Source organism: Heterodontus francisci, chromosome 19 (assembly GCF_036365525.1).
Source record: "Heterodontus francisci isolate sHetFra1 chromosome 19, sHetFra1.hap1, whole genome shotgun sequence".
Classification (NCBI taxonomy): domain Eukaryota; kingdom Metazoa; phylum Chordata; class Chondrichthyes; order Heterodontiformes; family Heterodontidae; genus Heterodontus; species Heterodontus francisci.
The window spans coordinates 23,565,915-23,581,016 of NC_090389.1; the positions used below are offsets into that span (position 1 = coordinate 23,565,915).

At 40.6% G+C, this 15,102-nt stretch overlaps 1 protein-coding gene across 5 annotated transcripts in view; it reads left to right on the top strand.

The window, feature by feature from the left end:
* itpr1b (inositol 1,4,5-trisphosphate receptor, type 1b) overlaps positions 1-15,102 on the top strand; it is a 556,093-nt gene that overhangs the window by 386,737 nt on the left and 154,254 nt on the right. For all 5 annotated transcript variants that reach the window (XR_010976943.1, XM_068051457.1, XM_068051458.1 and 2 more), the window contains 4 exons: positions 8,427-8,627; positions 10,824-10,934; positions 14,293-14,388; positions 14,474-14,596. Coding sequence is in view for 4 of the 5 variants with exons in the window: in XM_068051457.1 (XP_067907558.1) it covers positions 8,427-8,627; positions 10,824-10,934; positions 14,293-14,388; positions 14,474-14,596 (531 nt within the window). In the remaining variant the exon portion in view is untranslated. The remainder of the gene's footprint in view (positions 1-8,426; positions 8,628-10,823; positions 10,935-14,292; positions 14,389-14,473; positions 14,597-15,102) is intronic.

Consider the following 15,102-nt stretch of genomic DNA (forward strand, 5'->3'; position numbering starts at 1 on the left):
CTGGTGGAGTTTGTTTGATCAAGCTGCCTGGTTTAAATGTTAATCAGAGCTTGGCTGTTAACTGTCAGTCACCGTAAACTGGTGCATTCGCCATGGCAACATTTCTACCAATCAGAGTTTACTTGCCAAGCAATCAGCACTCTCTTCTCATACTGTATAAGTTGTTGTTTTCCCTCACATTGGTTATTCTTGCGATTGTCCTGATGAGTGCAAGATGAAAAGCTTCAACAACATGTCTCTATTTTCAGCAATACAGTTGTGAATGTTGATACTGGGATGGTGGGGTGCCTAACATCACAGGAAAATATCCCAGAGCTAACTAATTTCACAAATTCAAATTTTCACTTTTAACAAGGAAAAATGGCCAGCAAAAATATACTTAACACAATGATAGAGAGGTTTCAGTGCAGGGTTTAAATTATGAATTTAAACTTACCATAAAAATGCATGCCCACAAAAATAACTGATGTGTGCCAGCTCATTGCCTTGTGGGCTACAGTAAACACAATTTTTTTTTTTTTGCAATATATATTATAGTCTGGCTAATTTTTGTACCTGTTACAGCCATGTGAGGAGGGGGTCTCAGGCTCCCCTCTTGCTCTTCCTCTTGTTTGACCACAACAGGATTTATTCCTTTTTAAACAAGTGATTTTGCTTACCACCTTGGTGAGTGTTTTACCTTTTTACCTTTACTGCGAATGTGAAAGAACCAATTGGCAGGCTTTTTTGAGTTCAAACAAGCAAGAGGTAAGTTTATTATACTTAACGCTCTAACCCCAATTTAAAAATACTAAAAAAAAAATATGCTATACATTCACGCGCACATTCACAAGAGAATCACACACGCACAAATAGATTACAGGGGGAAAAATAGATTTGGTGGTTGGATTAAAGTCCAGAATAAATGGAATATAAATACACAGTTTGTGAAGTGGATGATCCGGTAGTCCTCGGCTGAAGCTGTATTCTTGAAGCCCTCGCTGGTCAAAGTGCATTTTGGTTGGCTTGCTTTGCTCAGGGTTTTCTTGAAGGCAGAATTGTAGTTGGCTCTCTTCCCCTGGTCACTGGCTGTAGCAGTCTGCAGGCTTGAAGGGTCCACAGTCGCGGACGGTTTTCAAACTTGATGTTTTCCGGGGAGAGAGAAAGAGAGGGAGAAAGGCAAGCACACAGCTTTCTGCTGCTGCACACTCTTGAGTTACTCCTTGTCTTCTGTGAGTGTAACAGAATTTCTTTTTTCAGAGATGGACAGTTGGTCAGATTGTTCTCTCAATCCCCTTTGTTTTTAAATGAGATGCAAGATTCAGAATTGGCTCCACAGGTTCCAGTGTACCAGTATTTAGACTTGAAGGGGTTTGCAATGTCAATGTGTCAGGATGACCTTGACTGCCGTGCTAATGAAACAGTCCTGGGTAATTCAATTACTAAGAGCAAGCCATTGTTCTGGGTCCAGGGCTTTTCAGACTTCTGTCTGTAGTTCAGTCTCCTGGTATTTCAGATGCAAATTGCAGTGGCCATCCTGGTTGCTAGTTTTTTAAAAGTTACTGTAGGATTTTTTCATTAAAAGTCTAATGTACGTTTCCAACCGATAAAATTAATATTTTTCTTTCGGCATATAGGATTTTCTTGACGCAACTTAGGGTGAGGCAGAGATATGCATTGTTAAGGATGGCCCAAGTGTGGTTCATTTGCTGTTATGCTAAATGGATGGGAACCCATCTTAACAGGTTATTTCAAGTATTTAAAACCAATCAATGAATCAAGCCATTCCATTCAGATCAAGCATCCTATGTAATTAACGATCCAACCAGCTTGATGAGTTGCACAGTTTCTTGTGTCCTTTGTTCTAATATTTCTCCAAAGGTTTTTGAATGAGTTATTCATAGCTGATATTTTATTCTGATCAGGAGTAGTCTAAATCCATTGAGACACTGGGCTGAGCAAGATTTCTGTTGACATTTTGCCATGTAATGGTGATTGACCATGGTTTAGGATCAATTTAATATTTAGAGTTATGGCTGAAGAAACGTTTGTTGTTTTAACATGTTTTGGAGAATAATACATTTATTAGCTATTTTTAATCTATTGATTCTGCGGAGTACTTATCTTTTATGCTCTTAATAGATATTTTTTTCTGTTGGCTTATGGCCTGGACTAGTTTGATGTTGTTATGGCCACGTGCTGAGGACTATGGGTGGTCCCTACTGTTCAACTCCCAACTGACCCCAGCAAGTGTTTTTGTTATTAGGGTTGAACCCCTTTTGTGTTTTATTTGTCAAATAAACAGACAGCAACACGTTTTCTTTTAGGGTTAAAACAGAAGATTAATTTATTGAGCAAAATGCCTCATCAGGAAATTGTCGTAACCACACCCCCTTCTTACGCATTCTCTCTCCCTGCTGGTTCTCACTCGCACACACTCTCACTCACACTCTCACTCACTCACTCACTCACACTCTCTCTCTCTCTCTCTCTCTCTCTCTCTCTCTCTCTCTCTCTCTCTCTCTCTCTCTCTCTCTCTCTGTCTCTCTCTGTCTCTCAGAGACAGATAGAGAAGAAAAGGGGTAAGTGGTTTGAAGTGAGGTGGGTTTTGGGGTTCATTGTAAACCTGTTGAATTTTGTCAGAGGTCAATTTCTCTTTAGTTGCAGGGCTGGGGCATTTGTAAAATTTCTCTGTTGGTTGAAAGTTCAGTCTGAAGACTGGATCGCTTCCATTTCTCTGCTGCACAAGTTGGAATGTAGAGTTTGCAGCAGGGTGCCTTCCTTTCGGCTTGCTGGATAATCAATTCAAAAATGTTTCTTTGGGTTCAGGATGGGTGTAATTGACACCTCTTAGCTTTGGAATGTATTCTTTTGTCCTTGCTAGACAGTAGACAGTGTGTATGTATAAGGCCAGGTCTTGTGACCTTTGGTGGCCATTTTGAAGCACATTGTGCACTTTTTAAAAAGAAAAGTCCATTTTTTATAACTCTTCAGGTTGAGTTCTTGTATTTTCAATCACTGCACTTTACGTGAGCGTGACTTGTATATTCTTATTACTATCAAAGACTAGATCATATGATGATATATGATATATTCCAGAATGTTTCAAGTTGCCATAAGTTCTGTGTTTGATTCCTGAGTCTCATGATGTTTGCCCAGATGTTGGGCAGGTAAAGACACACTCTAGTCTGCAATTATTGTGAGATTAGCTCGCATGTGGCCAGTAACACTAAGGAGAATATCTAGCATCGGAACCCAAAAAAGCCCAATTTTTAAAGAACAAATGTAAGCAGTTCTCTGTTATTGGATAAAAGGCTAGTTATTGGCAACTAAAAGATATTCATCTCTGAATCTTAGCCAGGGAACAAAATGCTCCACGAAGCATGGTACAGAGAAACTAAGAAAAACGAAGGCGCTTTCCTGCAATACTTTATCTAGAAATGTTGTAATGCCTAAATGTTCCCTTTCAAATTTTCTGATTAAGGTATTTCATCCCCTGTCCCTTGTGGCAAAAGAAAAGGACCTTTAACAATTGATTTAATGTGATATGCTCATGCTGCCTAATTCTAACTCTCTGCTTCCTTGTCTGCTCTCATTTGTAAATAAATACTTCTGTTAATTTTTGCTTGTAACAGCTCTGGCCTGTGACATTCCAGCACACCAAGTTGGTTTGTGATCTTAGTGTTACAAATTTTGGTTCTGCAATCTGTATTTTTTTTGGGTTCAGTATTACCAAACATTCCTGTAAGTGTCCCCTATGATGAGGAGTTTACCTGTTACTGCCTGATATCTAGTTTCCATTAGCCTGTGGCAGAGTCGAGAATGAGGTAAACAATAAGATTCCTCATTATGTGTACTCACCACAAGCCTAGATCTTAGCCTTAATTTTATATCCCTGTTCAAAGTTTAAGAAAAAATAGGATGGGTGTGACGTGTTTTCAAATAATCAAGATAGCCTAACAAATTTCCTGTCGATGGGAAAGTAACATCAAAGACACTTCATTAACATATTGACCACCTGTAGTCCAGCATTTTTCAACTCTTCTCAAATAAAAAATCTTTTTTCCCTCAAATCTTATCCCTGGAAAAATGGTCCCAAAATACCAAAACACAACAACCTATTAAACAAGCAGTGTCTGGAGGTAGTCATGCTAACCTTAGAAAGAGACTGTTTCAAATGTTAACTTCAGATTGTGCTTGAGCTCAACAGGAAGCCAAAAATTTGACTTCTGACCCTCCCCCAGTTCCCCATGTCTGAGGTTGTTTGGTTGAGCTGCCAATTAAACCTGCGACTGCTAAACTGGATGTGTATCCCACGGCAGCTACCTCCTGCTGAGCAGAAGTGAATGTAGTTATTCCAACATGATGTGTATAAATGTCACTTGAATGCCTCAACAAAACCCCATTGTCTCAAACTAATATGGTATGCAAGGATGCAATTCTGAAATTCTCCTTGTCCAGTCGTGGCTATTGAGTCAAAAATCCTTCCCAGATAGTTTGTGCGATGTGTGGATTTAACCTCTAGTTCAGTGATTTAACTTGATTGCAGCTTAATTTATGTCAAGATATTGCAGTTTCTTAAACATTATACTTAAAAGGAGTCTGTTGGGTTTTTGAGTCACATCAGAATATGCAGTACCAGAGAAGATCATTACAGTCCATCTCACCGGTCCTAGTTTTTTCTACATTTTTGTTAATACTAATATCATTGGCTTTTGTGTTTTTTGTTAATGTTGTCGATGAGCCATGGTTCTCTGAGGCCCGGAGAGAGTTTTCACTTACCTTGATTTCCAGATTAAATTTGTGCCCAAGTACTGGACAGAGAAACGTTTTTCTGATTACTTCAGCTATTGGTTACAGATTCCTTCACTGGAAGTTCTTGGTCTTTGGAAGCAGCAGAGTAACACTACAGTGGACACTTCATTAGATGTGGTCTTGGGCTTTAAGTACCAAACAAATTGTCTAAACATGAATTAAAAAAGCTAATAGTAGCCATAACAAAAGTAGTTATGCTCTTCACTTCGTATAGGAAAAGAAGCTTGTCATTTATCTGCTAAACCAGGTTATAAGTAATTCTGTAATCTCGTGATTAATCTTTCCTTTTCCCACCAACTATAGAAGTTATCCAACTTGTAACTCCCTAATTTGGAAAATATAGGTTAATACCATTGTAATGATGGTCAGAACCCCGCAGAATTGAAAAGACTTCTGAGTTCAAAAGTCGTTGCTAATAAAATCATCTTCTCCTTCTTTGGCCTCCTTATCTCGAGAGACAATGGGTAAGCACCTGGAGGTTGTCAGTGGTTTGTGAAGCAGCGCCTGGAGTGGCTATAAAGGCCAATTCTGGAGTGACAGGCTCTTCCACAGGTGCTGCAGAGAAATTTGTTTGTCGGGGCTGTTGCACAGTTGGCTCTCCCCTTGCGCCTCTGTCTTTTTTCCTGCCAACTACTAAGTCTCTTCGACTCGCCACACTTTAGCCCCGCCTTTATGGCTGCCCACCAGCTCTGGTGAACGCTGGCAACTGACTCCCACGACTTGTGATCAATGTCACAGGACTTCATGTCGCGTTTGCAGACGTCTTTAAAGCGGAAACATGGACTGCCTGTTTTATTAGCACATGCTAATAAAATATATGTTGAATAAATCACTCACAATGTTTGTATTTGAATTGAGTGGCTTGTCTTGAGACAGATGGACTACTATTGAGTTAGGCTGGGATAGAATTTCTGTGAATGAAGTTGGTTTATTTCTTGACAGAGTTCAAAAGGTTAAATATTAGCCAATTTTCTTTTATTACAGGCCTCAAAACTCCTGGCGCCAGAGAGAATGGAAATCCCATATGACCTGGTTCCAGTGGGATTCTGTTCCATTTATGCTGGCCATTGAAATTACATGGTGAATTTTCAATGTGTGTCTCTCTCCCCACCCCCTTGACATTATACATCATCAAGGACTCTCGTCCTTGGGCCTCAATGGACCTACTTTCCACCAGCAGAGTGGCATGGTGCTGCATCAGCCTTCTGGTTGGCAGTTTCAAGGGGGCACTAATGTGCCCACCATGCAGGTGACCCCCGTCCCCAGGTTGTGGGTTGGGCTTGGGGCTAAGGCAGACATGTATTTTGCTAGCAGATCTCCAGTATTTTGGGGCCACAGAATTAACGTAAAATTCAGCGTGCAGATTTCTGCAGTTGGGGCAGATCTTAGACCTGGGTCATATGTCATGTGTCAGGGCAGGTATCGAGTTTCAGGGGGAAATGAGCTTCATTCACCGAAAGGAAAAATTATACTTCTGAAAAACACATGGTAACACTTGTTGATGCGAAGTTAGAATAACATTACTCACATTTCAGACAGGCAGTTTGAATTTTAAAATTAAATTAAACTTGTTGCCACAATGTGTTAGATCTTTGGGACCTGGTGCAGTCAGGAGTACTCTTGAGGTTGGGACTGAGTAGAAGGAGTTTTACTCTGCATTGGCTGTACTGATCTGGAAATGTTTAATGCTGACATTCTGTGCCTGAAGTAGCAAGAATTCCAATGGCAAGTACTAACATCCCTCACCTTGAAAAGCACAAAGATTAGACCAAATGCAGCAAAAGCATTTGTGTCAGAAAACAGGATAGCACAGGCTAAGGTAATGCTGCGAAAGAGTTTCAACTCAAACTGTGCAAACTGGACTTGGAGGTGGAAAAGGAAAAGTGCCAACTGGAAAAAGGATAAGTGACCCCAGGCGGATGAAAGGAAGAAACGGTACCTTGCACTTATTGTAGATGTAGAGAAAGGGCACAAATCACCAACTCCCAGGTGGGCACGGGAAGAAAACAAAACAGTTACTGCATTTTCTCTTGTAGAACTCAATTCATATTCGGCTTATGTAAAGGAATCCCACAATCCTGCACACCTAGCGAGGATGACATTTGGTGGGAGCGTCATACAGGGATTGGCCTAAAATACCTGATTCTCCAACCCGTGCCCTCTGCAAGTAAGGAAATCACAGGGTCACAGAATTAATGTCATGAAACGTGCAATTCTTAATTAGATCCTTGTTCCAAATGGGTATCTATTTTAAAATATCATGGAGCCTCCTAATTTTATTTATAAAGAATTGTTGTCGGTTTGTACAGCAGGTACATGTGTGGAATGGGTGTCTTAATCGGGAAAAAGTAAGTGATGTACAACAGTTAAATGCAGCATTCATGAGTATGTTAATATTGGCTGCGTCCCATTTAATTTCCATGAGGCACACATTCTACTGGCATGTATTCTTGTTTACACAACAGGCACAACAGTTTTTAGCATCAGTGCAGCATTATAGTGTTTGGCAGCATTAATTTTAGGGTACCTGGCTGATCACTGGTCATTAACTGGCTGATTACTGTCCACTCTTCCTGCAGACACAGCCAACAGAATGGAATCAAGGTATAGCTAATAAATATAAATGGCTGAGTGAGAATGCAAGGCGCACACGAGCGGGAAACGAGCAGTGAAGACGAAGCAGCCTGTATCTATGCGAGAGGTCACGAGGGCATGGGCAGCTTTGTTGTAAAATACTTCCAGCAGTGCCACATCAAGCCTGTAAAACCATGAAGCGGAAACTAATAGTTCAACAGCATATTAACAGATAAATATGATGAGTTGCTGCTGGAGATTTATTTTGTGTTGTAGCTTATTAAATCATTTGGGCATATGAACTAAAGATTAAGAAGTGAAGAATAATAAAGTACTTAGCACTCCAGAAATAAACTACTGCCCTATTGTAATTCTTCAGGTATTTCTGACTAGGCATTTTTAACAGTAGATACAATGGCATGTTATTTAAACTGTAAACAGCAGCCGCCCAACCAGGGATCTTTTAATTCTGTAGATGACCAGAACATCCTCGACTGTAAAATGTAGCCGGTGACTTGCCAAAATCTGAATCTTCTCTAGTAGTGTTACTGTTTGAGCATTTTCTCATCTATTATCTTGATTGATTAATACTATCGTACTGTCTGTCTGCCATCTTAGTGAAAAGTAAGAAAGGCTTCCAGTCCTGTAGTGCCTTTAACAAGCTCAGGACATGACCAAGTGCTTTACAGCCAATGAAGGACTTTTTGATGTGTAGTCACTGTTATAATGTAGAAAATGCAGCATCCAATATGTGCCCAGCAAGGTCCCACAGCAATGAATTAATGAGCAAATAATCTGTTTTAGTGATGCTTGTTGAGGGGTAAATATTGGCCAGGACTCTAGTGTTTAAGTATTAAGATCTTTTAGTCACTTCTCCATTCTAAAGCCTAATTGTTTTGTTTTAATCTGCTGGTTTCTTAATTTATTTTCCTTTTACTAACAATTGTTTTGAGCCCTGTGGAAATATTCCTAAATGTGAATTTGAACACCTGCTGAAACTTCTGAAATCAACCAGAAAATTCTTGTGAATACTAATTATCCTTCTGATTTCATCTCAGAACTTCTTGCGATGCCAAAACAACAAGACTAATTATAACCTGGTCTGTGAGACGCTGCAATTCCTCGATTGCATCTGTGGCAGCACTACTGGTGGGCTGGGCCTCCTGGGACTCTACATCAATGAGAAGAATGTGTCCCTCATCAACCAGACGCTGGAGAGCTTAACTGAATATTGTCAAGGACCCTGCCATGAGAACCAGGTATCTGTTGCACTGCTAACTGTAAGAGGCTGGGATGACTTTACTACTGCTGTGTACCTTTTATTATCGGAGAAGAACGCCTGTTAGGCCACAGCTCAAATATTGCGTGCAGTTCTGGTCACCACATTACAGAAAGGGCATAATTGCTCTGGAGAGAGTACAGAGGAGATTTACAAGAATGTTGGCAGAGCTGGAAAGTTGCAGCTATGAGGAAAGATTGAATAGGCGAGTGTTTTCCCTGGAACTGAGTAGGCTGAGGGGTGACTTGATTGAGGTGTACAAAATTGCGAGGGGCCTAGATAGAATGGAAAGGAAGGACCTGTTTTCCCCTAGCGAAGAGGTCAGTTACCGGGGGCACAGATTTGAGGTGATTGGTGGAAGGATTAGAGAGGACATGAGGGTGAACCTTTTCACCCAGAGGGTGGTGGGTGTCTGGAATTTGCTGCCAGGAATGGTAGTGGAGGCTTTTAAGAGGTACCTGGACATGTGCCTGAAATGCTGTAACCCGCGGGGCTATGGACCAGGTGCTGGAAGGTGAGATTAGTTTGGGCGGCCAGTTTATTCGGCCGGCACGGACACACTGGGTTGAATGGCCTCCTTCTGTGCTTTAATTTTTCTATGGTTCTAAGTCTTTCACTGTAAATAATCCAGAGGTGGTCACAGTATGTTCAGCTGGTCGAAAAAATCACATGAGCATGTTTGCAGAAGCATGTGCAAATACAAAAGGCTGCTGCCCTAGGAGTCCCTTTTAAAGTTATCACTCTGTCCATAATCATCAACAAAAAGCATGCTCACATTATGTATGATCATCTAAATGATTTTATTATGACAGTGCAGCACTCCTTCAATACTGCTCTGGGAATGTCACAGCCTGGATTTTGTCCTCAAGTCTGTGGAGTATATAAAACGCTAGTTAGGCCACAGCTGGAGTACTGTGTACAGTTCTGGGCACCACACTATAGGAAGGATGTGATTGCACTGGAGAGGGTGCAGAGGAGATTCACCAGGATGTTGCCTGGGCTGGAGCATTTCAACTATGAAGGGAGACTGAAAAGGCTTGGGTTGTTTTCCTTTGAGCAGAGAAGGCTGAGGGGGGACATGATTGAGGTGTACAAAATTATGAGGGGCATTGATAGGTTAGAGAGGAAGAAACTTTTTCTCTTACCAGAGGGGTCAATAACCAAGGGGCATAGATTTACGGTAAGGGGCAGGAGTTTTAGAGGGGATTTGAGGAAAAAAAACTTTTACCCAGAGGGTGGTTAGAATCTGTAACGCGCTTCCTGAAGAGGTGGTAGAGGCAGGAACCCTCACAACACTTAAGAGCACTTGAAACACCATAGCATACAAGGTTACGGGTCAAGTGTTGGAAAATGGGATTAGAATGGGCGGCGCAGTGGTTAGCACCGCAGCCTCACAGCTCCAGGGACCCGGGTTCGATTCCGGGTACTGCCTGTGTGGAGTTTGCAAGTTCTCCCTGTGTCTGTGTGGGTTTTCTCCAGGTGCTCCGGTTTCCTCCCACAAGCCAAAAGACTTGCAGGTTGATAGGTAAATTGGCCATTATAAATTGTCACTAGTATAGGTAGGTGGTAGGGAAATATAGGGACAGGTGGGGATGTTTGGTAGGAATATGGGATTAATGTAGGATTAGTATAAATGGGTGGTTGATGTTCGGCACAGACTCGGTGGGCCGAAGGGCATGTTTCAGTGCTGTATCTCTAATCTAATCTAAATAGTTAGGTGCTTGATGGCCAGCACAGACACAATGGGCCAAAGGCCCTGTTTCTGTGCTGCATAACTCTATGACTCTGTGAATGGGCTTAACTCCACAATCTTCTTACTCAGGCAAGAGCACTACCACTAAGCCATGACTGATGCTTTAATTCGAAAGAAAAAGGCTGTCTGTAGCATTGATGCTATTTATATGAATTGTTGTTTTTGTTGGGAATGGTTTTATTTTTTTCCTGTCTCACTTTCCTCTCTGGGAGTCTACAGAACTCTGTTTCATACCTAACATACAGGTAATTAACTAACCTCAGGTATTCAAGTGCAGGTTCATTAAGTATTGTTTACATGAATGGGAGACTTGCTAAATAGATGTTTTGACACATTTAAACTATTATTTTCTTGACAAATACTCTAAACAGGAAGAGGAAACGCGATTAAAATGCCTTTTTTTTAAAAAACCTGTTTGCACAGAACTGTATTGCAACCCATGAATCGAATGGAATTGACATCATCATTGCGCTAATTCTCAATGATATCAACCCACTGGGGAAAAAAAGAATGGATCTCGTACTAGAGTTGAAGGTATGTAGGAAGAGCTACTCCAATGGATGGGCCTTGTGTTTAAAAGTACTATGGCTGAACAAAATAACTGGTTAATTCCTAAAGCACTTTCCTGATGGCCAAGTGGCCTACAATCATCATCAACTGTATCACCAGGAAGACCAACAGGCCCCAGGTTGGATTCTTCACCTTTGCTGAGTTAGTTGATCTCAGGTGGGAGAGCGCCTTGGGCCTAGGATAGAAATTCACATTGGGCAGTATGGCCCTTCCCAGTATTCACTTTGATGTCAGAAAAACTGAATATCGAATAGGGAAGTATAACTGGCACTAATGCAAGACTGCAGCTTTTGTCCTAAACCAATTTCTACCACTTACTGTCCTTGGGTTAGGAAGAGGAAACAATTAGCCAGAGTTTCCACACACCAAATGGGTCTCCAGTGATCATGACTGGAACGTTCATGCAGTGCTTATGAGGAGAGGACAGGTTCAGGCCTAGTTAAGATAGCCCCCATAGCAGAATAGCCTGCTGACACTTAATGTCAAGGCAAGAGTGGTTGCTGGATTTGCGGGAGGGTGCACTGGAATCATATTCAAAAAAGTTGGTGCTTTCTGTAGAGGAGGAACGAAAATTGAGGAAGAAGAGTGAAGGCCATGTTCACGTGAAAACATGCAGAAATCCATGACCATCTTTGAGTTTCCAGACAGGTATCGTTGTGGTGCCTGATTGGAGTGAACATTCCTCACTGTGGGTACCTATCCCACTTAATTAATTAAGTCCGGAGAATGTGGGTGCAAGTTAACAAAACTGGGGTCGCTTCTTTCCACAATAGTCTTTGAAATGTTCTAATATTCCTCCATAATCATCCCGTTCTTCATTGCTTTTACAGAATTTAAAAAAGTGAAGGCAAATGTACAATAGGGTATAGGGTCAATTTTTAAATTGTTACACTTGGGATTTCATTAGCTCCGAGGGTTCTGGGGTTATTTATGCAAACAATGATAAAATTAGAATTTGACAGCATAGAAGGAGGCCATTTGGCTCATTGCACCAACACCGGCTCTCTGAAAGAGTTATCTATTTAGTCCCATTTTTCTATCCTTTCCCTTTCAACCTTAATTTATCTTCTGTCAAATATTTATTCACTTCCTTTCTAAAAGCTATTATGGATTCTGTTTCCACCATTGTTTCTGGTCGAGTAATTGATTGTCATCATCATCCACTTTTTAAAAAAAAATTCTCCTAACATCTCTTTTTTGCTAAGAAATTTATAACCTCTAATTGCCAACTCACTGACCAGTGGAATTAGTTTTCCCTCTTTTTATTCATTTCTGGGATATGGGCATCGCTGGCTATGCCAGCATTTATTGCCCATCCCTAATTGCTCTTGAGAAGGGATGGACAATAAATGCTGGCATAGCCAGCAATGCCCATATCCAATGAATTAATAAAAAGGGAAAACTAATTCCACTGGTCAGTGAGTCCCTAACCTCATCAAAACTTTCTGCTTTGAATACATTTATCAGAACTCCTTTGAACCCACTGCTTTCTTTTTTTTTAAAAAGAGCCCTCCTTTTCTTCCTGTCCATTTTCACAATTGGTAGCATCTTAGCAGATCCCTTCTATACCCTCCCCATGCTCTTGATATCTTCCCTAAAGTAGGGCACCCCAAAATGGGAACACTATACTAATGATAATTTAACCAATGATATGTCTGCTTTTGACAGTACCCCATTGTTTTTGTACCCCTATAAATTTAACTTGGGATGCAATTAATATGCTTTTTGTAAAGCTTCATCAACTTTTCCTTCCTTCCCGAAACATTTGTGTATCACAGGCCCCAATTTTCTCTACTTTTCGAAGTTATTACCATTTAATGTATATTTTCTCTCCATGCTCTTCCTCCAAAGAGGCAGAGCCTCCCATTTCTCTACAGCCAGTTTCGTCAGGCATCTGTCGGCCCAATCCACTAACCTGACTTTCTCTCCCTGCAGTCATGAACAGTTCTCTTTCACCATTAACCACGTTCCCTATTTTTTAAATTACCTACAGGTTTTCATACTGTGTCCCCTTTTGAGAAAAGCAGAGTTCCTAACATTGACCCCTGAGTGACACACTTTACATTCCTCCAGTCTGGAAAAATACATTCATGACTGCTGTGTTTTCTGTGCTTTTTGAACAATCTCCTCTTTATGCTGCCATGTTCCCTTACTGCTGGGCTCCTCACTTTCATCAACAATGCTGATGTGAAATTCTCTCGAACCTGAGATCCGCTACCATTGTGTAACTAACGGTAACTTGAAAATTACATCCTAAGGAGGTGATGCAAATAAGCGAGGTTAGTCAACATAATTCAGTTGATTAGACCCTTCCAGGTCAATTCGGGCAGCATATTTTTGTTAGACAGGGTGGTTAATATAGATGATACTTTCATAAAAATGAAAGTAAAAGTTTAAGAATGATGTCATTATAGGGATCTGAGTGTTGGAATGTAAAATAAGTTGACAAGCGAAAGACAGTAACAGTGGAGATGAATTGGTTGAGAGTAATAGTGGGAGGAGTATCCAGGATACAGTGAATCTGTAATGATATAGTAAGAACATGATTTGGATTAGGAACAATGCTTATACAGAAAATCCAAGACACTGTGATGGTTTGGGCATGTTTTAAGCATGGAAACAGCTGGGATACCTATCATGTCCCCAGAGACATGGGTACATGGAACTGAGGAAGACCAAGAAAGTGCTGGAAAGATAATGTCAAGAGCGTCCTGTCACAGAAAAGGATAGCGCTTACTGTCGCAGCCAGGTTCGTTCAGAACTGACAACAGTGGAATGAATTCATTCAGCCCCGTCATCGCTGCTGGATGGGAATTTAATTGTTGTATATATGGTATACAAGCCACGCCTTGAATGATCATATCTCCTCTGTTACCTCACTAGACCGTGTTACAACCGAGGCAGGAGGAGTGCACTGTTTTTCTAGTTCCACTTCTCCACAGGTCACAACGTATATTTAAAATTGTTTATATGTACACATACATATATAGCCATTATTTGTCATAAAATGAACTGCCTGATCTGTTTAGTCTTTCTTCCTTTGAACTGAATTCAAGCTGTTTTTCCTTGAATGTAAATGGGACCTTTATCATCTTATCTATTCAGTTAATCTCTCAATTTGTTAGTACTTCTAAATGATCAAGATCAGCTACAGCTGTGATAGTGGATAAGCAGCAGTCAGTAACTTAATATTTTGCAGATTCTGTTAATACTTCGATATTGCTACTTGCTCTTAAGATTTCATCATATTTTTCAAAGTTCAGTAGGTGTCTAGAAATGGCAGTCTTCCATATACTGACACGATGATGTGTCCTTTCAACAGAATAATGCCTCCAAACTGCTGTTGGCAATAATGGAGAGCAGGCATGACAGTGAAAATGCAGAGAGAATACTTTATAACATGAGGCCCAAGGAACTGGTAGGAAGTAATTTTTTATTTTACGTGCTTTTTTTCTTCTGAGAGAAATTAGTTTTTTTGTTGATTAAAGTCAATGATTTCCCAGGTGGAAGTAATAAAGAAAGCCTACCTACAGGGAGAGGTGGAGTTTGAGGAAGTTGAGGATGGCGAGGATCATGCAGCATCACCCAGGAATGTCGGCCACAACATTTACATACTTGCACACCAGGTAAATGCTGGCGTCGAACATGGGTTCAGCCAAGGCGAATGCGAATGTGTCTGGGGTGGCAGCAACAACACCAAGTTAGGTTTCTCTCTAGCTGTCTGAGATTCTAAAATGAGGCTTTTCTTCCAATTTAGCTTATTTTGCCCTGCAACATTTCCTCTTGGTTCAGAGTAACCTTTTCAGAGATGAATTTGATTATGCACCATATTAATTCAGCTAACTGTATAAAGAAACATGTTTATATGTTTCTTTACATATTTCTAATTCATTGTCTACATGTAAAATATTTTCTGTCAATACGGATAAAATTCCTTCTGGGTTTAAAAAAAAAAAAAATCCCTTTTAAAAAGACTGTGTTACGACCGAGGCAGGAGGAGTGCACTGTTCCACTTCAACACAGGTCACAACGTATATTTAAATTTTCCCCCAGTTACTGATATGGTCAATCATAGACTCTATTTTTATCCCAGAATAAAATAAACCAACCAGGTTTCTTAAATAAACAAAGA